The sequence below is a fragment of the Ranitomeya variabilis genome, chromosome 2 (genome assembly GCF_051348905.1).
Source record: "Ranitomeya variabilis isolate aRanVar5 chromosome 2, aRanVar5.hap1, whole genome shotgun sequence".
Classification (NCBI taxonomy): Eukaryota; Metazoa; Chordata; class Amphibia; order Anura; family Dendrobatidae; genus Ranitomeya; species Ranitomeya variabilis.
The window spans coordinates 250,399,836-250,424,705 of NC_135233.1; the positions used below are offsets into that span (position 1 = coordinate 250,399,836).

Here is a 24,870-nt window from a genome sequence, read left to right on the forward strand (position 1 = left end):
ACATTAGTGTGTTTGTTATGCGTTTATTACCCACCTAAGTTGCCGAAATACCTTTGCAAAGTCTCCGTTTTCGCCTGTCAATCAGGCTGGTCTGGTCAAAAGGGCGTTGTCTTCCCCCAGATTTTGCGTAGTTTTCCGTTGGTGGCGTAGTGGTGTGCGCATGCTCAAGGTCCCGAATCCTCTGCCAGGGGATTTAAAAGAGCGCGCTGTTCGTTTTCATTGGTGATCGGTGGGCGCGGCCATCTTCCTTTGGCCGCGCGTGCGCAGAAGCGGCGCTCTGCTGGCCGCGGCTTCAGGAAAATGGCCGCCGCGATATCCATCTGCGCACGCGCGGCATCCCGCGGCCATTTTCCTGAAGCCGCGGCCAGCAGAGCGCCGCTTCTGCGCACGCGCGGCCAAAGGAAGATGGCCGCGCCCACCGATCACCAATGAAAACGAACAGCGCGCTCTTTTAAATCCCATGGCAGAGGATTCAGGACTTTGGGCATGCGCACACCACTACGCCACCAACGGAAAACTACGCAAAATCTGGGGGAAGACAAGACGCCCTTTTGACCAGACCAGCCTGATTGACAGGCGAAAACGGAGACTTTGCAAAGGTATTTCGGCAACTTAGGTGGGTAATAAACGCATAACAAACACACTAATGTAATGCCCACCTCTGCCCCTATTTAACGCTATTTTTATCCCATCTTCCAAAAACGTGGTGACAGGTTCCCTTTAAAAGACTTTATTCTGGCTGTGTCTTTATTGAACCTCTAACAACTATAGGATTAGTAATGGATAGCTGTCTTATTGACACCTCTCCATTACTAAGCCGGGCTTGATGTGACCTTACAATTCAAAGGTCACATCAACCACCCAACTATTACCCCATTGCCACCGCTACAGGACAGTGGGAAGAGAGAGGCTAAGTGCCATAATTGCCATAAATCATGCAGCTGCGTCAACAAAAACTAAATCTATGAGCAGTCACAAATACTCGGAGATTTCCCGAGCAACAAGTATATTCGCTCATCACTATTAACTACCTGCAAAAAACACTTGATGAACTTTCGATAGTAGTTTGCAAACCCCAAGAAGCGTTGCAAATAGTGATGAGCGAGTATACTCGTTGCTCGGGCTTTCCCGAGCACGCTCGGGTGGTCTCCCGAGTATTTGTGACTGCTCAGAGATTTCGTTTTTGTTGATGCAGCTGCATAATGTATGGCTGCTAGCCAGCCTGAGTACATGTGGGGGTTGCCTGTTTGCCAGGGAATCCCCACATGTAATCAAGCTGTCTAGTAGCTGTAAATCATGCAGCTGCGGCAAGGAAAACTAAATCTCTGATCAGACATAAATACTTGGAGACCACCCGAGTGTGCTCCGGAAAACCCAAGTAACGAGTATACTCACTCATCACTAGTTGCAAATCCTTCAAGTCACGGGGCTGAACCCAATCACTAATAGCCTGCACCTTCTTGGGATCCATGCGAAACCCCTCATTGGAAACAATCAAACCCAAAAATGATAACTCCTGTACAAAAAATTAACATTTCAAATTTTGAAAAAAGTAGTTTTTCCCTGAGTCTATGAAGGACAGTACGCGAATAGTGAAAATGGGTTTCACTGTCAGGGGAGTAAACCAAGATGTCGTCAAGGTAAATAATCGCAAAGTGACCGATCAGATCAGCAAACACAATATTAATAAAATTTTGAAAAATGGCCAGGGGTGTTTGTTAGCCCGAAGGACGTAAAAAGATTCTCAAAAAGAACTTCTCACATGAGAAACGCCGTCTTCCACTCGTCTCCCTCTCAAACACTTATCCAAGTATAGGCTCCCCACAAATCCAACTTTGAAAATCATTTGGCCCCAGACAACTGGCTACACAAGTCAGGAATGAGAGGAAGTCGGTAAATTTTTCTCACAGTGATTTTGTTGAGTTCCCGAAAGTCGAGGCAAGGACTCAAACCACCATCTTTTTTCTTTACAATGAAAAAGCCAGCTGCCACAGGAGAAACATAAGGGCGGATATGCCCCTTACGAAGACTCTCGGCAATATACTCCTTCATGGCCAGCTGCTCAGGACAAGACAGATTAAATTGATGGCACAATTAAAAGATGGATGTGGCGGTAGAACCTCAGCCTCGCTTTCAGAGAACACGTCTTCAAAGACCTTCAGATACTCCGGAATAGCTTCCAGACCGACAGACAACACAGATACAGACTTCAAGGACTTAGATAAGGACCATTGAACAATTTCCTCAGTAACCCAGTTAATAACAGGGTTTTGATGCTGTAACCAAGGCATTCCCGACACCAACCCACTATATTTGCCCACTTTGATGCTAATTCTGGTGCCCAGAACCCATTTGGGCCAGGCTGGAGAGACCTGGGTTTGATGCAGGGCATCACTATTTGTGTATTTTAAGTGTCAGATCAGTGGCCCAAAGCCATTTAACCCCTTAAAAACAGCAGGTCCTATTCAAATCTGTTAAAATTGTCTGTTTGCCCAGTTTGATGACAGTTCTGATGCCCAGAACTAATTTGGGCCAGGCTGAAGAGACCTGGTTTTATTGTGGGGCTCCCTGTTCTATATGTATGCACTCTGCTATCAGTGGCACAAAGGAATTTAACCCCTTAAAAACACCAGTTACTTATTCAAATCTGTGAAAATGGGCTGTTTGCCCACTTTGATGCCAGTTCTGGTGCCCAGAACCCATTTGTGCCAGGCTGCAGTGACATGGATTTCATGTGGGGTACCAGTAGGTATGTAAATCAGGTGTTAGATTAGTGGCACAAAGGTATTTAACCCCTTAAAAATAGCTGTTACTTATTCAAATCTGTGAAAATGTGCTATTTGCCCCATTTGATGCCAGTTTTGATGCCCAGAACACATTTGTGCCAGGCTGGAGTGACATGGATTTCATGTGGGGCCTCAGTAGGTATGTAAATCAGGTGTTTAATAAGTGGCACAAAGGCATTTAACCCCTTAAAAATAGCTGTTACTTATTCGCATGTGTGAAAATTGGTTCTCTGCCCACTTTGATGCCAGTTCTGATGCCCAGAACCCATTTGTGCCAGGCTGGATTGACAGGAACTTGATGTGTGGCATCACAAGGTATGCAAGTCAGGTGTCAGATCAGTGGCACAAAGCCATTTAACACCTTTAATACCATACCTCAGTGCCCACTTTGATGCCCATTTTTGTGCCAGCCTTCTAATATTTTTATCTGTTTTTAAGTGTATTCACAAGAGGGCACATGACCGCATAATATTATATACTTAGAATGGTTTATTTTTATTGAAAAACCTGAAAAAAACTGAAAATAAAAAATAGGCGAATAAGAAACTGCTGAATAAGAAACCAACTTCAGCCCGAATAAGAAACTGAACGAATAAGAAACCAACTTCAGCATCGTCTAAAACGCTGCATAACACTTCTTTTCCACTTTCTTGTTGCTGCCTGTGGGTGAAAAAACACTGAACGAAGTGGGAAAAAAACCCCCGCTGTTCACAATTTCAGTGAAGAAAAAAAAAACCAAGCGAGTGCAGGAGATTTCTGACATCTCAGCTGGTGCTGTAAAAAGCAGTTATTAGCATAAACAAATGCTGTGGAAACTCAGAATGTGAACACCGCCTTAAAGGGGTTGTCACTGTAACAAAGTACGCTTTAAGGCTACGTTCACATTTGCGTTGTTGTGTGTTGCGTCGGCGACGCAACGCACAATGCATGCAAAACGCATTTTTTGTGACGCATACGTCCTTTTTTTTTGCATGATTTTGGACGCAAAAAAAATGCAACTTTCTGCGCCCTGACGCGTGCGCCCAAAAAGAGGCATGCGTCACAAAACGCAACACAACGCATGTCCATGCGCCCCCATGTTATATAGGGACGCATGCGGCGACGCTGCAGCGACCGAACACACAACGCAAATGTGAACGTAGCCTAATCAATAGATCTTGGATGATAAGTTTTCTTATAAGTTTACTTACTGCACGTTGCTTATGTTACCGGCCACCTCTGCGATCCGTCAGCGGTGGCCGGTCTCCAAGACCAGGAGTGAGGCGCTTACAAGCTGTCTTCTATAGAGCGCAGCTCTGCAGCTGGCCAAGGAGAGCGCACAATTCAGGCCAGGTGTGCAGCCATGAGGGGGCTCCGACCTGTCAATCAGGAGTGCACCCCTTCCTCTCCCAATGAGACAAGCTGAGGAAACCCCTTTAAGGAGCAGGCAGTTAGGACTGGCAGGATTTTTTTATGTTCAGTGCTGTTTTCTAAGAGCTGAAACGTATTTTCCTATTTGCTCTATGTGGACGCTTTTTATTGCAGACAGATCAATTTATGAAATATTTGTGTCCTCACTATCTTGTCTGTTCTCTTGTATATCCTCTCCTCCACCCCTTCAGAAAGCAGATACAAAACTGATGCCGGGGATCTCACTGTGCCGTCACATTAAAAAAAAAAAAAAAAATGGCTTACAAATACTGATGTAAAATACTGACACATTGTGGTTTTGTTTTTTTTCTAAGGCAAAACCTGCTCTCTTCGCAATAAAGAAATTTGCCTCAAAAATCAGGTTTTGCTTACTTTGTTACATTTTTTGTCGGGGCACATTAGCCTCTTATGTGTTTAGTGCAAAAAAAAATAAATCTGACTCTACATCAGTTTCTGGCACAAAAAAAATGCAGTAAAACCGATACCTGTGTTTTTCAGGGTTTTCTATCTATCTATAGCAAAAAGTGAGAGCAGTACAGAAAAAAACTAATTCTGGGTGCAAAGCCCCTCAGGCATGTACCAAACCTTATAATGAGAGTCCAAAACGTCAGAGGCAGCACACCATTGTAAATGAGTTCAAAAAGTGTTCAAGTTTAATAGCCCATCATGGCGACGTTTCAGCTCATGGAGAGCCTTTCTCAAGCAAGGTAATGGTGTACACAGTGGCGTATCCACGGGGGGGGGGCAGCCGGGGCATGTGCCCCGGGCGCAGCCAACAGGGGGGCCCCAGCGGGCCGCCTGATGATGCGGTGGTCCAAGGAGGCTCCTTGTCGGAGGCATTCTGCCGCCCCCACACTGAGATACTCACCTACTCCTGGCTGCGCGGTCCCTGCAGGTCTCCAGTTCCCTGACGCCGCAGCTTCTTCCTGTACTGTGCGGTCACATGGTACCGCTCATTACAGTAATGAATATGCGGCTCCACCTCCCATAGGGGTGGAGCCGCATATTCATTACTGTAATGAGCGGTAACGGTGACCGCTCAATACAGGAAGAAGCTGCCGGCGCTGGGGAAGCAGGTGAGTATAACAGGGAGGGGAGCGGTGCGCGATATTCACCGGCTCCTCATTCTGGTGCCGCTCCGTCTTCAGCAGTGACGCTGAGGTCAGAGGGCACTATGACGTGGTTAGTGCGCGCCCTCTGCCTGAACGTCAGTGCAGAAGACGCTGAAGATGGAGCGGCGCCCGGAACGAGGAGCAGGTGAATATTGAAAGTGCCGGGGGCCTGAGCGACGGAGAGGTGAGTATGTGTTTTTTTTTTTTTGTTTTTTTTTTATCGCAGCAACAGCAAATGGGGCAAGTGTCTGTATGGAGCATCTTATGGGGCCATAATTAACGTTTCTGCAGCACTATATGGGGCAAATATCTTTATGGAGCATCTTATGAGGCCATAATCAACGTTTGAGGAGCACTATATTGGGCAAAAGTGTCTATGGAGGATCTTATGGGGCCATTATTAACCTTTATGCAGGATTATATGGGGCTCCTGATTCAATATGGATATTCAAAAACACTTAACCTACTGATGTCTCAATTAATTTTACTTTTATTGGTATCTATTTTAACATTATGGGGATTCAGGAATGTACCTTGGCTTGGTCATACAGTTTCAATAGAGTTAAGGTTCAAATGGGGGAGGTTGGGGGGCACCAAACTGATCCTTTGCCCCGGGTGCAGGAAAGGCTAGATACACCTCTGGGTGTACAAACATGGTATTTGTCATACAGACAATTGAAGTATAGTAATAGTATTTGTGCAAAAAGGTTATAACAGCTCATGAGACAGTTTACATAAAGTGCAAATAGTGGCCAAAGATAAGTGCAAGTGTAATAAAGTGCAGTGCAATAATAATGTCTGTCTGTCTATCTATCACACAGGTATTGGTTTTACTGCATTTTTTTGTGTGCCAGAAACTGATGTAGTCATATGTTTTTTTGCACTAAACAGCATGTAAGAGGCTGTTTAGCCCCAACAAAAATGTAACAGAAACTAAGCAAAACCTGATTTTTGAGGCAAATTTCTTTACTGCCAAGAGAGCAGGTTTTGCCTTAGGGAAAAAAAAAACAATGTGTCAGTATTTTACATCAGTATTTGTAAGCCATTTTATTTTATTATATTTTTTTCTGCATTCTGTAAAACCTCAAGTTTTGCACAAAATACTGCGGACAAAAACAACAAGCTGTATGCACGAGCTTTCTGAAATCTCATGGACTTTGCTGGTACTGTAAAATCCAGGTGTAAATTTGCATAAAAACACATAGGGTATGTGTCCACCTTCAGGATGGCCGGCGGTTTGGACGGAGCGGCAAACCTGCTCCACCCTAAGCCCCGCCCCCTTCTGTGACGCGATGAAGCCGGATGTGTTCATTGCACACATCCGGCATCTTCGCACCCCACACATAGGGCCCTGTGATTTACCTTGCGGCGTCGCAGCGTCGCAGCAAGGTACATGGACAAGGTACACGGACATGCTGCGATCTTAAAAGACGCGCAGCATGTCCGGAATTGCAGGGCCGACGGATGCGTGTTACCACGCATATTGGAGACGGGATTTCATAAAATCCCCTCCACTATGCTGTAACATCTGGACGCTGCCTGTTTGACGCTGCGGCTCTGCGCAGCGTCAAACACGCAGCATTTCCTGAACGTGGACACATACCCTTAAAGGCTATGTGCACACGTTGCAGATTTCCAGCGGATCTGCAGCGTTTTTTTTCCGCACAGAAACGCTGCAGATCTGCAAGTGATTTACAGTACAATGTAAATCAATGGGAAAAAAAGGACCATGTCAATTCTTTGTGCGGATCTGCAACGTTTCTGCACCCATTCCATAATAGAAATCTATAGGTGTAAAAACGCAAGAAATCCGCACAGAATCTGCAGAAAATCCGCAAAAAAAGTGCAGATTTTGACCTGCGTTTTCTGCCAAGAGATGCAGAATCCGCACAGAAAATTCCACAGCAAAATCCGCAACGTGTGCACATACCCCCCCATAGTGTGCACTATATCTTTATAGTCACATGCGTAGTAAGTGCGGAAACACAGCTTACTATGCATGCAAACTAATTTACATAATGTCTTACCTTTTGCCACAGCTGGAAGTTCGCGTGCACTGCAGTTCTCGCGATGAGATCAGCTGACCGCGAGAACTGCCATGCAAGTGACCGCCGGAGTTATCTCCAGTCACTAGCAAAGTTCTCAGTCAGCTGATCGTGAGAACTGCAGTGCAGGTGACCGCCGGAGACCGAGTTATCTCCGGTGGTCATCTACAAGCTCTGCTGTGTCTGGTTGTCAGGTGGGAAGGTGGCATCATGCCACCATTCAGCCAAACGCATCCAGATGTAGCAGAGCTGGACTTGTCGTGGGACACTTGGTAATTGGACTACAGTGGACAGGGAGTATTTGTGGTGTTTGTGTTGTCCCGCACTTAATATTCATGTGACTAGTAAGGTAATGTGGTTTTACCGCATCTAATGATAGCGAATGGATCATTTACGCAGCAGAGATGGGAGCGTCTCCACTACATAAATTGACATGCTGCGGTCTGGAAAAACGTGCCACATGTCAGTCTCTGCGGGGAGCCGCGGGCATTGGTGCACGCATAGTGGACATTGGATTTCATGAAATCCCATCCACTATGCTGTAACAGATGGACGCTGCAGGTTGGATGCCGCAGATGTACGCAGCGTCCAACCCACAATGTTTACTGACTGTGGGAACATACCCCAATATATATTTGCAAACAGGAAATCACTTTTTTTTTTCCTTCCCAGAAGCCAACTTTCAATTAGCTTTATTTCAAGTGACAAAATAAACGCATGCGATGAAAAAATGCATATAAAAAATGCAAGTGACCTGCCAGTGACCTCAGATGCAGATTTTACCTGCATAAAATCCTGAGCAAATACTGATCCATTCCTGACCGTGGAAACATACCCTTACAGTATACATGTTCAAGCATACTATCTACACCTCTGGCAAAAATTAAGAATCAAAATTTTCAGTTTGTCTGATTTTTTTTTTTTTTTTTTTCTTTATAGGTATATTTTTGAGTGAAATGTAAATTGTTCTTTTATTCTATAAACTACTAACATGTCTCCGAAGTTCCAAGCAATAAATTTTTATATTTTTTGTCTGAATATGAGAAATGGTCAAAATGACAAAAAATGCATTGCTTGCAGACCTCAAATAATGCAACAAGCTCATAATCATTTAGAAACATCAATACTAATGTTTTAACTCAGGAAGAGTTCAGAAATCAATATTTTGTGGAATAACCATGATTTTTAATCACAGCTTTCATGCGTCTTGGCATGCTTTCCACTAGTCTTTCACACTGCTTTTGGGTGACCTTATGCCACTCCTGGTGCAAAACTTTAAGCAGTTCTTCTTTGTGGGATGGCTTGTGACTATCCATCTTCCTCTTGATTACATTCAAGAGGTTTTCAATGGGGTTCAGGTCTGGAGATTGGGCAGGCCATGACAGGGATTTGATGTGGTGGTCCTTCATCCACACCTTGATTGACCTAGCTGTGTGGCATGGCGCATTGTTCTGCTGGAAAAAACAGTCTTCAGTTGGGGAACCAACTGTTTTTCCAGGATAACCTTGTATGCGGCTTGATTCATACGTCTTTCACAAAGAACAACTTGCCCAAATTCCGGCCTTGCTGAAGCATCCCCAGATCATCACCGATCCTCTAACAACTTTCACAGTGGGTGCAAGACACTGTGGCTTGTACGCCTCTCACGGTCTTCGTCTAACCAAGACGACCAGGTGTTGGGCAAAGCTGAAAATTACTCATCAGAGATTACCTTACTCCATTGGACTATTGTCCAATCCTTATGGTCTTTGGCAAACTTCAGCCTGGCTCTCCTTCGCTTCTTATTGATGAAAGGCTTTTTTTCTAGCCTTACATGACTTGAGTCCTGCCTCTAGGAGCCTTTTAAGAACTGTACTTGCCGTGCACATCACCTAGCTGCCATTTGCCATTCCTTTTGTAGGTCACTTGATGTCATCCTGCGGTTGCTGAGTGACATTTGAATAAGATGACTGCCATCCCGGTCAGTGGAGAGTTGTTTTCGCCCTCTGCCGGTCTGTAGCTTCGTTGTCCCCAATGTCTGCTGCTTGACCTTGTTGTAATGGACTGCAGTCTTAGAAATTTTAAAGATGGAGGCAATATGACGATCACTGTGTCCCTCTCTGTGTCCCTCTGCTAGTAAATCCAGAATTGAGCCCTTCTTTTCCTCACTCAAGACTTTTCTTTTCTACTCTTTTGGCATGGTTATTTTTTTCATTCCGATTACCGTATATACTTGAGTATAAGCTGAGATTTTCAGCCCATATTTTTTTAGGCTGAAAGTGCCCCTCTCGGCTTATACTTGAGTTATTGTCCCAGGTGGTCGGAGGGGGAGTGGCAGGAGTGGCGGCTGTCACATCATACTCACCTGCTCCCGACGCGGTCTCTGCACTTCCCTGCTACTCCGATGGTCTCTGGTGCCCGCAGCTCTTCCTGTGTTCATATTCATTACTTTAATGAGCTGTACCATGTGAACACAGGAACAAGCTGCTGGCGCCAGAGACCATCAGAGAAGCAGGGACCGCGCCAGGAGGGTGAGTATAACGGGGAGGTTGAGCCATGCGATATTCACCTGTCCCCATTCCACCGCCGCGCTCCGCTATCACAAGTGCCAGGGGCCTGAGCCAGCATCGACTCCCGCACCTCGCCCCCATAGCGCGCCGATGTCCCCGCCTGCTCAGGACACCAGCACCAGACCCACAGCAATGAGAGGTGAGTATGTCTTTTTTTTTTTTTTAATCGCAGCAGCATATGGGGGATATTATTCTATGGAGCATCTTATGGGGCCATCAACCTTAGTGCAGCATTATATGGGGCGTATTCTGAACTAGAGCGGGTGCAGAGCAGAGCAACCAAGGTTATTAGAGGACTGGGGGGTCTCCAATACCAAAGATAGGTTATTACACTTGGAGCTATTTAGCTTGGAAAAACGAAGGCTAAGGGGTGATCTTATTACAATGTATAAATATATGAGGGGACAGTACAAAGACCTTTCTGATAATCTTTTTAATCATAAACCTGAGACAAGGACAAGGGGACATCCTCTACATTTGGAGGAAAGAAGATTTAAGTGGAGCGCCCCCAGACGCAGGGCCGCGGGGTACTCGGTACCGGGCCTCTCTGTCTCGGTCCTGGGGTTGTCACGGTGGCTAGACCCGGTCCGTGACCCTGCTAAGGGGCGTCCAATGAAAGGTGTGATGATGGTGCGTGGTGCAAGTCGCGATGAATAACGAGGTCACAGGGTTGCAGTCTCTACCTCTTTACTGAAGGCTTCAGGATCCGCAATCCAGAGCACTGCTAACAGGGCTGGCTGAGACCAGCCGGTCCGAAGGCACATCCAGAGTTCCCTTTGCAGGTGGAAATCAGTGCCTACCTTCTAGCGCCTGTGTGTTGTAGTACCTCCCTGCTGAGCACCACGGGATAGTCCTCACAACTGTTGTGTCTGTTTCTGATGTTCTTTCTCACAACTTGTATCTGTTCTGATGTTCTTCTCCGTCCCCCAGATGATATGGATAGCGCGCACCCGTATGACGGGTAGGCCTGGAGTTATTCTGGGACCCTAGAGACGCCACTTTCCCACAATTGCCTCCTATGTCGTCTTAGGTGATTTAGGTGAGACAGCCAACCTATAATTAACTGTCCTGCCGCTGTTTGAAGTAATGCTTGGAGCCCAATACTTCCCCAGCGTTCCGGCTACGCGCCTCAGTAGGATGTTGCGATCTTAAGGCACGACTCCTACTGGTTCTATTCTCCTTTGTGCTGTGATCTCGTTTCTCACTTCTCCACAATAAACCTTGCTTCGTGTCCTTTCTTAGGATGCCACCGCAACGGGTGCAGGTGCGGCTCCGTAACGTTCTGTCCTTTTCGCTAGGCCACTGTCAGGATCCCACCCCTGACAGAGACCCCCCTGAATCTTCTCCCCGCAACACCCTCTGCCACAGGATGTTGCCTGGATCAAACCCAGTCAGCTTCTCCCTAACTTCCTATCCAACCCCCAGTTTTACCAGAGTGTGAGGAGTGGCCTAATACATAGAACCCTTTGCTCCCCCTGGAGGAAAGAGTGTGAAGTGTAATGTGTGACTGTGATACCTGGTCAGGTGAACTCCTTAAGGGCCATCAGACGTACCATCACTCCCCTTAGTGGCGGAGCGTCAGTACTGCAACGACCAGGACTCTGGGGCGCTACATAAGCATAATAACAGACACGGATTCTTTACTGTAAGTGCAGTGAGACTATGGAACTCTCTGCCGTATGATGTTCTATTGAGTGATTCATTACTAAAATTTAAGAGGGGACTGGATACCTTTCTTGAAAAGTATAATGTTACAGGTTATATATATACTTGATTCCTTGATATGGCGTTGATCCAGGGAACTAGTCTGATTGTCGTATGTGGAGTCGGGAAGGAATTTTTTTCCCCAATGTGGAGCTTACACTTTGCCACATGGTTTTATTTTGCCTTCCTCTGGATCAACATGTTAGGACATGTTAGGTTAGGCTATAGGTTGAACTAGATGGACTTCCTTCAACCTTAATAACTATGTTACTATGTATTTTGTATGGAGCATCTTAGGCTGCTTTCACACTAGCGTCTGTACGGGGCCGTCGCGCTGCATCGGCCCGACGTACCGACGCATACTGTGCGTCGGAAAAATGGCCGACGTGGACAGCGGAAGCAGTCTTAGGACGCTTCCGCTGCCCCATTGCAAGGTCTGGGGAGGAGGGAGTGGAGTTTCGGCCGCGCATGTGCGGTCGAAAATGGCGGTCTCGGTCGACGACGGTTGCGACGTGTTGCACTACGTCGCAATGAGTTGCTAATAAAAGTCTATGGAGAAAAAACGCATCCTGCGGGCAACTTTGCAGGATGCGTTTTTTATCCACAACGACGCATTGCGACGTGCAGTGCACGACGCTAGTGTGAAAGTAGCCTTATGGGGCCCATCATGAACCGTATGGAGCATTATATGGGGCTCCTGATTCTATATGGATATTCAAAAACACTTAACCTACTGATGTCTCAATTAATTTTACTTTTATTGGTACCTATTATTATTTTTGAAATTTACCAGTAGCTGCTGCATTTCCCACCCTAGGCTTATACTCGAGTCAATACGTTTCCACAGTTTTTTGTGGCAAAATTAGGGGTCTCTGCTTATACTCGGGTCGATATATATATTAGTGGAAAAGTCGGGGGTCGTCTTTTACGCCGAGAAATACGGTGTGTGTGTGTGTGTGTACTTACCGTATAAGACAACCCCCAACCCCCCCCCCCCCCCAGCTATTGGTAAATTTCAAAAATAAAAAGATACCAATAAATGTAAAATTAACTGAGACATCAGTAGGTTACGTGTTGTTGAATATCCATATTGAATCAGGAGCCCCATATAATGCTCCATAAAGTTCATGATGGGCCCCATAAGATGCTCCATAATAAAATATGCTCCATAAAGTTTGATGGGCCCTATTAGATGCTTCATACAAAAATATGCCCCATACAATGCTGCACAAAGGTTGATTATGGCCCCATAAGGCTTCTTTCACATTTCCGTCGGTACGGGGCCGTCGCAAACTGTCGGCCCGACGTACCGACGGACGTTGTGCACAATTGTGCACAACGTGGGCAGCGGATGCAGTCTTACGACGCATCCGCTGCCCATTGTGAGTTCTGGGGAGGAGGGGGCGGAGTTCCAGCCGCGCATGCACGGTCGGAACTGGCGGATTCGATGGACGAAAAAACGTTACATTGAACGTTTTTTCGTCTCGACGGACCGCAAAAACATGACGCATCCGTCGCACGACGGATGCGACGTGTGTCCATCCGTTGTTAGTTCAAGTCAATGGCAAAAAAAACGGATCCTGCGGGCCATTTGCAGGATCCGTTTTTTTGCCATAGCCACGGATTGCGACGGCCCCCAGAAGATGGAAATGTGAAAGCCCAAGATTCTCCATAGAATATTATACCCCATATGCTGCTGCGATAAAAAAACAAACAAAAAAAACCCACAGTATTCACCTCTTGTCCTGAGCAGGCGGGGACACCGGCACTTGCGATATTCAGCTGTCCCTGTTCCACCGCAGTGCGCCGCTGTGTCTTCCGGGTCTCTGCAGTGACTGTTCAGACAGAGGGCGCACACTAAACACGTCATCGCGCTCTCTGACCAGAACTTCACAGCCAGAGGACGCAGAAAACTGGAAAAAAAAATTGGGGGGATTTTTTTTTACCATGTTCACCAAATGCTAAAACTGACCTGCCATTATGATTCCCTAGGTCATTACGAGTTTGTAGATACCAAACATGTCTAGAATTTTTATTTAAATAGTAAAAAAAAAAAAGTAAAAAAAAAATTGCTTCATTTCCGATACCTGTTGCGTCTCCATTTTCTGTGATTTGGGGCTGTGTGAGTTCTTATTTTTTGCACACCGACCTGACGTTTTTATTAATATCAATTTGGTGTGGATACAATCTTTTGATTGCCTGTTATTGCATTTTAATGCAATGTTGCAGTGACCAAAAAATCTAATTCCGGCGGGTTTTTTTTTTTATTTATTTATTTATTTTTTTGCTAAGCTGTTTACCTATCGGATTAATTCTTATTATAGCTTGATAGATAAGGCAATTGTGAATGCAGCGATACCAAGTATGTATGTGTGTGTGTGTGTGTGTATATATATATATATATATATATATATATATATATATATATATATATATATATATTACACACTAGATGGCAGCCCGATTCTAAAGAATCGGGAGTCTAGAATCCATATATACTTTATTTATTCAAATGTAAGAATAATACAATTAATAAATAATAGTAAGAAAGAACAAAAAATGGCTGCACTCACCAGCTCTTGACAATTCTTGTTATTTAAGGTACAGTTACACAGGATCCATGAACATGCTTATGAGGGGAGTGATGAAAGACATCAGACAACAACTTTGCGTGTTGTGGCAAATGCCACAACAACGGTTCTTTGCTTAAGAACAATAATGTAAATAATAAATAATATGTATCAATAACTATGTATATTGGTATGTTCTTTCTTGGCACAAATTGCAGGAAGTAGTATTCTAGGCAATTATATATTAGATGGGCATTTCCTGAAGGAAATACATGGTGCTTGAACAGCGCTACCAGCTTTACAGCAGCACTTTTCACACACGGGACTGGGGGGGCGCGCTTACTTTTGCACCCGGGGGCGCACTTGCTTTTGCACCCGGGGGCGCACTTGCTTTTGCACCCGGGGGCGCACTTACTTTTGCACCCGGGGGCGCACTTACTTTTGCACCCGGGGGCGCACTTACTTTTGCACCCGGGGGCGCACTTACTTTTGCACCCGGGGGCGCACTTACTTTTGCACCCGGGGGCGCACTTACTTTTGCACCCGGGGGCGCACTTACTTTTGGGGCCGCACTCCTCGGCCTCCGATTTGGTTGGTGGGGCCCCTCGTCCTCCGATTTGGTGGGTGGGGACCCTCGGCCTCCGATTTGGTGGGCGGGGACCGGCCTCCGATTTGGTGGGCGGGGACCCTCGGCCTCCGATTTGGTGGGCGAGGACCCTCGGCCTCCGCTTTGGTGGGCGGGGCCCCTCGGCCTCCGATTTGGTGGGCGGGGTCCCTCTGCCTCCGATTTGGTGGGCGGGGACCCTCGGCCTCTGCTTTGGTTGGCGGGGCCCCACGGCCTTCGATTTGGTGGGCGGGGCTCCTCGGCCTCCGATTTGGTTGGTGGGGCCCCTCGGCCTCCGATTTGGTGGGCGGGGCCCCTTATCCTCCGATTTGGTGGGCGGGGACCCTCGGCCTCCGATTTGGTGGGCGGGGCCCCTCGGCCTCCGATTTGGTTGGTAGGGCCCCTCGGCCTCCGCTTTGGTGGGCGGGGCCGCTCGGCCTCCGATTTGGTGGGCGGGGCCGCTCGGCCTCCGATTTGGTGGGCGGGGCCGCTCGGCCTCCGATTTGGTGGGCGGGGCTCCTCGGCCTCCGATTTGGTGGGCGGGGCCCCACGGCCTCCGATTTGGTTGGCGGGGCCCCTCGGCCTCCGATTTGGTGTGTGCTCTGCCTGGGGCCACTGTGCTCTGCCTGGGGCCCCATATGCTGCCTGGGGCCCCATATGCTGCCTGGGGCCCCTGTGCTCTGCCTGGAGCCCCATATGCTGCCTGGGGCCCCTGTGCTCTGCCTGGGGCCCCATATGCTGCCTGGGGCTCCTGTGCTCTGCCTGGGGCCCCTGTGCTCTGCCTGGGGCCCCATATGCTGCCTGGGGCCCCTGTGCTCTGCCTGGGGCCCCTGTGCTCTGCCTGGGGCCCCATGTTCTGCCTGGGGCCACTGTGCTCTGCCTGGGGCCCCATATACTGCCTGGGGCCCCTGTGCTCTGCCTGGGGCCCCATATGCTGCCTGGGGCCCCATATGCTGCCTGGGGCCCCATATGCTGCCTGGGGCCCCATATGCTGCCTGGGGCCCCATATGCTGCCTGGGGCCCCTGTGCTCTGCCTGGGGCCCCTGTGCTCTGCCTGGGGCCCCATATGCTGCCTGGGGCCCCATATGCTGCCTGGGGCCCCTGTGCTCTGCCTGGGGCCCCATATGCTGCCTGGGGCCCCATATGCTCTGCCTGGGGCCCCATGCTCTGCCTGGGGCCCCATGCTCTGCCTGGGGCCCCATGCTCTGCCTGGGGCCCCATATGCTGCCTGGGGCCCCTGTGCTCTGCCTGGGGCCCCATATGCTGCCTGGGGCCCCTGTGCTCTGCCTGGGGCCCCTGTGCTCTGCCTGGGTGTAGGACACTGGTGACGTCACTTAGCTCCGGACATTAGCTCCGGACATTAGCTCCGGACATTAGCTCCGGACATTAGCTCCGGACATTAGCTCCGGACATTAGCTCCGGACATTAGCTCCGGACATTAGCTCCGGACATTAGCTCCGGACATTAGCTCCGGACATTATCTCAGGACAAAGCCACGGACGTTGGCACAAATTGCAGGAAGTAGTATTCTAGGCAAATATATATATATATATATATATATACATATATCTATCCTTTTTTTTTTTACTTCGATAGTCTCCATGGGAGACTAGAAGCTGCGATAAACCAATCGCCTCTGCTACACATAGGTGATGATCAGATCGCCTGTGTGTAGCAGAAATGCCCCCTTGCTATGAGTGCCGACCTCTGACATTATATACACATATATAATGTCAGAAGCAAATACAATTGCTGTGAAGGCCACTGCCCAGGACAGGAGCAGAGAAGCTGTTATTAGCTCCCTGCTTCTCCAGGAATTCCAGCAGATCGCAGGCCACTTCCGCCCTCTTGGGCCCCCTTTAAAGGGAATCTGTCACCACTTTTTTGGCATCTCATGTAAAAAATATCATTCAGTTCAGTGCCAACAGTGCATTATAACAGTGCTTTTGATACCCCCTGACTCCTCATCTTTGATCAATAATACTGTTTTTATTCCTCCTGTGTATGTGAATATCCGGTTCGGTATGATGTGCGGGGCTTATTGTCAGTCTTCCCCCCCCCCCCCCCCCCCTCCCCCCTCCTGGCTTGCTCTACGCATTCTTTTCGGGGAATGTGTGCGTTCGCGTATAGTTTTGGCGCGTGTGCAGTATGGTGGGCAAAGCCGAAAACAGTATTGCGCTTGTGCAGCGCCCCAGAGTCCTGGTCGTTGCAGTAATGTCATTCTTCCACCAGGGGGAGTGATATTACATCTGAGGGTAATAAAGGAGTTCATCTTTCCAGGTATCACAAACCATACACCACACTTCACACTCCAATCCACCAGGGGGAACTACACTCCTATCTAGTAGGGCACTCCTCACAGAAGGGTTAAACTGGTGGTTTGGATAGAAAGTGAGTCAGACGCTGCCTGGGTTTGACCCAGAAAGTACCTGTCAGGCAGACAGGGGGAAAGGAGGAACATCTGAGCTGCAGACAGAGGGTCCCTGTCAGGGGTGGGATCCTGACAGAGGCCTAGCGGGACAGAAAGCTATGGAGCTGCGCCTGCTCCACGTGCGGCAGCATCCTAAGAAAGGACACGAAGAGAAGTGTATTGTAGAGAGTTGAGACACGAAGTCACCGCACAAGGGGAAAACACCGGGAGGAGTTCTGCCCTGTAAAGACTGCCTCCTTCTGAGGCGCGTAGCCGGTGGCTGGAACACCGAGGAAGTAATTGACTCTACGCTTTACTTCAGAGACCGGCAGGACAGTCAATTCCAAGTTGGCTGCCCTTACCTTAATACCTAAGAAGACACAGTGGCAAATTGTGGGGGTCGGGGCGTCTCTAGGGTCCCTATAAACTAGTCTCAGGCCATCAGTCATACGGGTTTGTCCTATCCACACTATCTGGGGGACAGAGAGAAAGACATCTAGAACATCTACGAAAGTTGTGAGGACCTTACCGAGTTGCTCAGCAGGGAGGGACTACAACACACAGGCGCTAGTAGGAAGGCTACTGATTTCCACCTGGATAAGGGGACTCTGGATTTGCCTTCGGACCGGCCAGACTCTACCTACCCTGTGGTCTGTACCCTGGACTGTGGATGCTGAAGCTTCCAGTAAAAGGTAAAGAGACTGCAACCTTGTGTCCTCGTTATTCACTGCGCCTTACATCATCCACCATCGCCACTTCTGGGAAGCCCTGGGGATACACTTCACCTGTGGGAAGGTATACCATCTTGCCATAACATCACCCCAGGGAACCCCTAAGCAGCGTCGATCACCCTGACCGAGTACCACAGGTGGCGTCACGAACATTATACAAACCACCTTTAATTGGACACCCCTCAAAGGGCCACGGACCGGGTCAGACCACCGTGACATTCCCCGAATCGAGGGACCCGGTACCGAGTACCCCATTGCCCTAACGTGGGGGCGATCCAACTTTGGCGTCACGAACAGGATCTGCTTAAGCCTGAAAAATCGGGTCATGTGCGCCTAAGAACTGTGCCAGAATTGTGATTGGAACTGTGATTTGCTTAAAGACTGTGTATTGCAAAAGACCGCCAAAACTGACGCCATTACAGCGCCACGAGGAGCGCAAAAAAAGAAGGGCGTGGAGTTGTGGGCGTAAACGAACTGAGAAGCGCGAAAAATAATGGCCGCCCAGTCTAAATATTTCTGTACCTTGAGGACGTGTCCGTCAGCAGCCGAGATCTGCCTCCTGATCCTCAATAGCGGGCAGAGACAACAAAAACGAAACCGCCCCAGAAGGAGAGAGCGGGAAAAAGACCAGGAAGGAGTGAGCCACGTGGAGGACGCCATGGCAAGCTGCCCGGAACCAGAGCGTGGGGTTGGAGCAGAGGACTCCCCCAGCTACCCGAAGAGGCACCGCAACCAGGCCTCAACAGTTGGCGCCGACTTCCTGCAAGCTGGAGTGGACGAGCTGATCGACCAACTTCTGCAGCTGCGGGTGACCACCAAGGCCGCATGCCAGATATTGCATGCAGGGGACCCACCGGCACCGCCACCAACACCGCTCCCTACACCGCTACAGGAGCCACTGTCAACACTGTTGCGGATGCCGCCGCCAGCAGAGTCAGCCGACATCGAGGACACCGCTGCCGCAGGTAAGAACGCCGACCCTGCCCCGGTGACCGAAGGACTGCTGATAGGCCCCGTAGCAGCGCTACCTGCTGCCACAGCTAAGACTAACGACATTAACCCCCTAGTCTCTGAACTAGCGGGTCCCAACACTACTACCACTACGACTATTACGCCTACTTGTACCTTTACTAAGACAACTGTGTGCACTGTAACAAATACTGAAACTGTCGTGGCCACGGAGCCAACTCCAATGGTAACCTGTGCCCAGGTTACCCCTGAACGGAACACTGGGTACTCAGACCCCCAACTGGAGCGAGGGCGCATCCTATGTAGCACCTGGTAGCCGCCAGTATCCAACCGGGCTACCTCCACCATTGCTGCCTCCAGAACTACAATAAACCTCGAAAATCCAACAAGAATGTAAATAGTTAACTGTTCGTTCTCAATTTGCTGCTTAAACCCGTCTAGGGTTAACTCTTAAAGGGATCCCTCTGTTTACCTGGGATCCCTGTTTCCAGTTTGCACAAGTTTTCTACTTTTTCAAAAGAACTGCCGAATCATGGACGGTGAATGATTCACAAACTGTTCCTGTATATAGTTTGCACCTTCTTAAAGGTGCTCTCTACTGGTTTTACATAAGAGGCTTTTACAGAGACTGTCTCTTAACAGAAACTGCTGTTAATTATGCTGTAAAGATAACTTTGCCTTACAGACCTGAAGAAAAACCCGTTGGTGCGGCAGAATTCCGGGTCAGGATTACACGTCTTGTAGCCCACCCAAGACCAACTTCCGGGGGTTCGTAACGGGTCCCTCATCTTGCATCACGTCATCTTTAAACTGACTTGCATATTGCTGATGTGATTCTTTTGTGCTACCTCCAAAAGACTTGGGTTTCCTCTTAAAGGGAATGTTCTTAAGGCAACATTATTACTTTTACCCTTCGCCACGACAGCACCCCACATGAGAGAGGGATCCGCCCATAGGAACAGGAAACCTACAGAATAAAAGGAGGCGGTCCCCTCTCCTCCTCAGTTTAGGTTTCCTGTTTCTATGGGAACCTCGAAGTACCTGCAGAGAAGAGGATTCCTGGGCCATGCACCCGCCTGCGTCAGTCTCTGGTGGAACGGCAGGGGCTGCGGTACCAGAGGCAGCGTCGGGGGAGCCACTGTTTGCAGCCTCCCCCCTCGTCTGATCGTCGCCATGGTCCGGGTTCGGTGCCGCTGGGCCGCCCGGATCCATGAGGACGCGCGCGCTCAGCGGCCGGCTTCTTATCCAGCAGCCGCCGCATGGTAAGGAGGAGCGGCGCGTCTAACCCGGAAGTCGCTGGAGCACTTCCGGGTTGGGTCCGGGGAGGCAGGAGATTCGGCGCCAGATTTAAAAGTGCAGCGCTAGCGTCGGCCGGTGTGTGTAAGTATGGCTTCACCGGCCGATGTAGCGCACTTGTCTGCAACAGAGCAGTCTCCCAGTAAGGAGACAAGCGCCAGGAGCAGCACCAAAAGTGGAGATCGATCCCAGGAAAAGCGATCTGCCACCAAACAGAAAGGTCTTTCAGCTAAGAATCCGCCTCCAGAACCGGTACCTGTCAGCTTCACTGGGTGAGTTTTAAAAGAGTCTCTTCCCATATGCTGATATATGTTCCTCCTATATCCCCTTCCTCTAGACTAAGAAAAGGACACATAAAACCAAACACAGAGAATGTGCCTTATGCTTGCAACCCCTCCCGGACTCATATACTAAGAGGTTATGTGCGGAGTGCATCGTTCTGACCTTACGGCAAGAAAACGTAATGACTCCATCTGACGTTAGAGCCATAATTCGGGAAGAGATGCATGGTCTGGCCCATACAAGTAGCACCAGTACCCGCCAGCCTAGCAGGTCCCGATCTCCAGTAAGCTCGGAGTCAGAGGTAGTGCAAAAATCCTCTGATGAAGAGGAGTCCCAGCCGAGTTCATCAGAATATGAAGGAGGGCTTTGTCTACCAAATAGCGGTGTAGACAGTTTAGTCAAAGCCGTCAGGAGCACGATGGGGTGCCCAGAGGAGAAGGGAAAGAAGTCAGCGCAGGACATCATGTTCGCGGGGTTAGGACAAAGGAAACGAAGGTCCTTCCCCGCCATACCCACAATTAAGGAGCTGGTTAAAAAAGAGTGGGAGAAACAACATACAAGAGGTTTTTTACCATCCTCTGCTAAAAGACGCTACCCCTTCAGTGATGAAGAACTTAATTCCTGGCAGAAGGTACCAAAAGTTGATGCTGCAGTGGCTTCAACTTCTAAACAGTCGGTCTTGCCTGTGGAGGACTCAGGGACGCTAACTGATCCGTTAGATCGGAAAGCAGAAGCCTTGCTTAAAAGATCATGGGAGGCTAATACGGGGGCATTCAGACCAGCCATCTCTAGCACCTGTACTGCAAGGTCACTGCTAGTATGGACGGAGCAGCTGGAGGAACAAATTAGAAGTGGAGCTTCCAGAAATACAATTCTGTCGAAAATCCCTCTAATGAAAGATGCAGTAGCATTTCTAGCCGACGCCTCGGTGGATTCGCTACGCCTAACAGCCAGGTCAGCCGGCCTAGTAAACACAGCCCGGCGAGCACTCTGGTTGAAGAATTGGAAAGGGGACGCACAGGCCAAAGCAAAACTTTGTGCGATCCCCTGCCAGGGTGAGTTCCTATTTGGGAAAGCTCTGGACGAGCTCTTAAATAAAGCAGGAGAGCGGAAGAAAGGCTTCCCTAACCAGTACCTTCCCTCTTACAGGAGAGCTTTCAGGAGACGCCCCTTCACCAGGAATAAACCCACTGAGCAAAGGGAGCGCTGGGAGGCAAAGGATCCAAAACAAAAAGGTGCTCTGTTTTCCGGATCCTATAACCCAAAACGTAACAAGTACCGTTAATTATGAAGTGGGCGGTAGATTGAAACATTTCGCTGCTAAATGGAAATTAATAACATCCAGTCCTTGGATTCTGGACATTATTGGGAATGGATTAAAATTAGAATTTGATAGAATCCCTTGGGATTCTTTTATTGTAACATCTCCGAGAGGTCAACAACAACAAAAAGCTCTGGAATCAGAGATCCTATCGCTTCTATCTAAAAAAGTATTGATAGAAGTTCCCCGGGATCAAGAAGGGAGGGGGTTCTATTCCCCTTTATTCTTGATCAATAAACCAGATGGTTCATTCAGAACCATCATAAACCTCAAAAAACTAAATTCCTTTTTACGTAACCACACTTTCAAAATGGAATCCATTAGTTCTACCATCAAGCTTTTGTTCCCTAGGTGTGTCATGGCCGGGATAGACCTAAAAGATGCTTACTATCACCTTCCTATACATGCCGAACACCAGCAGTATCTAAGAGTAGCGGTCATCCTGGAGGGACAGGTTCGTCACTTCCAATATGTAGCAATGCCATTTGGGCTTTCTATGGCCCCCCGCATTTTTACAAAGGTGATGTTAGAGGTAATGGCTCATCTACGCCAACGGGACACTTTAATAATACCCTACCTGGATGACTTTCTAGTAATAGGGAATTCTGTAGCTCAATGTAAATTGCGGTTGTCTAACACAATCTCATCCCTGCAGGAGTTGGGATGGATTATCAACTTCGAAAAGTCCAGGCTGAATCCAGACACTACTCAAATGTTTCTAGGGATCCAGCTAGACTCAGTAAGTCAAAAAAGCTTCCTCCCGCATTCAAAGAAAAGGACTATACAGTCAAAAGTGTCAGAAGCGGTTAAAAACCCCTACATGACTCTAAGGAAGGCTATGTCCTTACTGGGATCATTGTCCTCATGTATCCCGGCTGTACCATGGGCGCAATTCCATACCCGCCAATTGCAGTATGAAGTATTGTCAGCCCAGGGACGGGAAGGACACCTAGAGAGTAAACTAACTCTCTCTAGAGATGTCATAGAATCTCTATCCTGGTGGCTAGATATGGGACACCTTTCAGGGGGTGTACCATGGATAATAGATCCATCCAAAATAATTACTACGGACGCCAGCCCTTCGGGATGGGGTGCACATATGGAGGATGATATAGTCCAGGATACCTGGAATCAGTCAGAATCATCATGTTCGTCAAATTGGAAAGAGTTAACAGCAGTAGAGAAAGCCTTAAATTATTTTCTTCCACAGATCCAAGGAGCAGATGTAAGAGTTTTCTCAGACAACTCCACCACAGTGGCCTATGTAAACCGCCAGGGCGGTACACGGTCAGGAAGTCTGATGACCATCGCAGGGGAGATCTTCCAATTTGCAGAGACTCATCTTGCGTCCCTAACTGCCCTACACATCAGAGGAATAGAGAATACCAAAGCGGACTACCTCAGCCGAAACAGGCTGCGCCAGGGAGAATGGTCCTTAAACAGAGCCGTGTTCAGACTAATAACAAAAGCATGGGGAATGCCTCAGATAGATCTATTTGCCACAAGAGGCAACAGACAGGTAGAAAGATTCGCTTCCCTGAACTCCATGGATCACCCAGACATGCTGGACTCTCTACACCATCCTTGGAACTTCAAACTGGCTTACGCCTTTCCTCCAATGTCTCTAATTCCGCTAGTGATCAGGAAGATCAGGAGGGAGCAAGCAAGGGTAATCCTCATTGCACCCTTCTGGCCAAAAAGACCATGGTTCTCCTGCCTCCAGAGCATGTGTCTATCCGATCCATGGATTCTTCCATTGGACAAGGATCTACTGTTCCAGGGGCCGTTTTTCCACCCGCAAGTGAAAGGGCTTCACTTGACGGCGTGGAACTTGAGCGGCAATTATTAACTTCAAGGGGGTTCTCAGAACAACTAGTAAACACCCTACTACTAAGTAGGAAAAGATCTACAACCCTGATATATAGCAGGGTATGGAAAAAATTCTTAGACTTTCATACAGTACCATTCACTAAACAGGTTCCGATAACACCTATTCTAGAGTTCCTACAAAAAGGTAGAGAATTAGGACTATCAGTGAACACCTTAAGAGTCCAGATATCAGCGTTAGGAGCCTTATATGGATATAATATAGCCGCTGATAGATGGGTCTCCAGATTCATTAAGTCTTGTGAACGGAGTAACCCAGTACACATTCCCCGTCTACCTCCGTGGGATTTAAATCTAGTGCTAGAAGCCTTAACCAGCTCCCCATTTGAGCCTCTAGATTCTATACCTCTAAATGTCCTCACATATAAGGTAGCCCTCTTGGTAGCTCTGACCTCAGCCAGACGTGTTAGTGACATCCAGGCCCTATCAGTAGACCCACCATTCTTACTGATATTCCATGACCGAATAGTCCTAAAACCAGACCCCTCTTACCTCCCTAAGGTAGCATCCACCTACCACAGGTCACAGGAAATATTTCTCCCTTCCTTCTTTGATTCTCCTGTAACCCCTGAACAACAGAAATTCCACACCTTAGATGTCAGAAGAGCCATCCTGACTTATATAGAAAGGTGTCAAACATGGAGGGAGAGTAGGGCTCTGTTTATCTCCTTTCAGGGCCACAAGAAAGGACATGGGGTCACGAGAGCTACCATATCTCGGTGGATCAGAGATGCTATCTGCTTGGCCTATACATCGAAAGGCGAGATTCCTCCAGTGGGTATTAAAGCGCACTCAACACGAGCCATGGCTTCCTCCTGGGCGGAACAAGCGGATGTCCCGATCCATCTAATATGTAAGGCCGCAACTTGGTCTACACCTTCTACCTTTTACAACCATTATAGACTTGATCTATCTTCATCGTCTGATTTGACCTTTGGTAGAGCTGTGCTTAGTACAGTCATCCCACCCGAGTAATAACTCTCTGAAAGTCTCTCATGTGGGGTGCTGTCGTGGCGAAGGGTAAAAAGCCGGATTACTCACCGGTAATGCTCTTTTAATGAGTCCACGACAGCACCCATTTACAACCCTCCCTGATTATGCACAGCCCTTTCTTTAAATTCACAAATAATGGTTGTATAGAGTTTTTAAGATATTTTGCTGAATAAGAATTAATACTAAAGCTTTTGCGGTTCC

At 48.2% G+C, this 24,870-nt stretch overlaps 2 protein-coding genes across 2 annotated transcripts in view; both read left to right on the top strand.

The window, feature by feature from the left end:
- The window catches only part of LOC143805341 (uncharacterized), a 105,773-nt gene that overhangs the window by 8,425 nt on the left and 72,478 nt on the right, over positions 1 to 24,870 (top strand). The gene's annotated exons all lie outside the window — the stretch shown is intronic.
- LOC143805338 (uncharacterized) lies at positions 22,100 to 23,638 on the top strand. Its single transcript, XM_077284568.1, has 2 exons — positions 22,100 to 22,528; positions 23,000 to 23,638. Exons 1-2 carry the CDS (start codon positions 22,100 to 22,102, stop codon positions 23,636 to 23,638), a joined length of 1,068 nt encoding a protein of 355 aa, XP_077140683.1.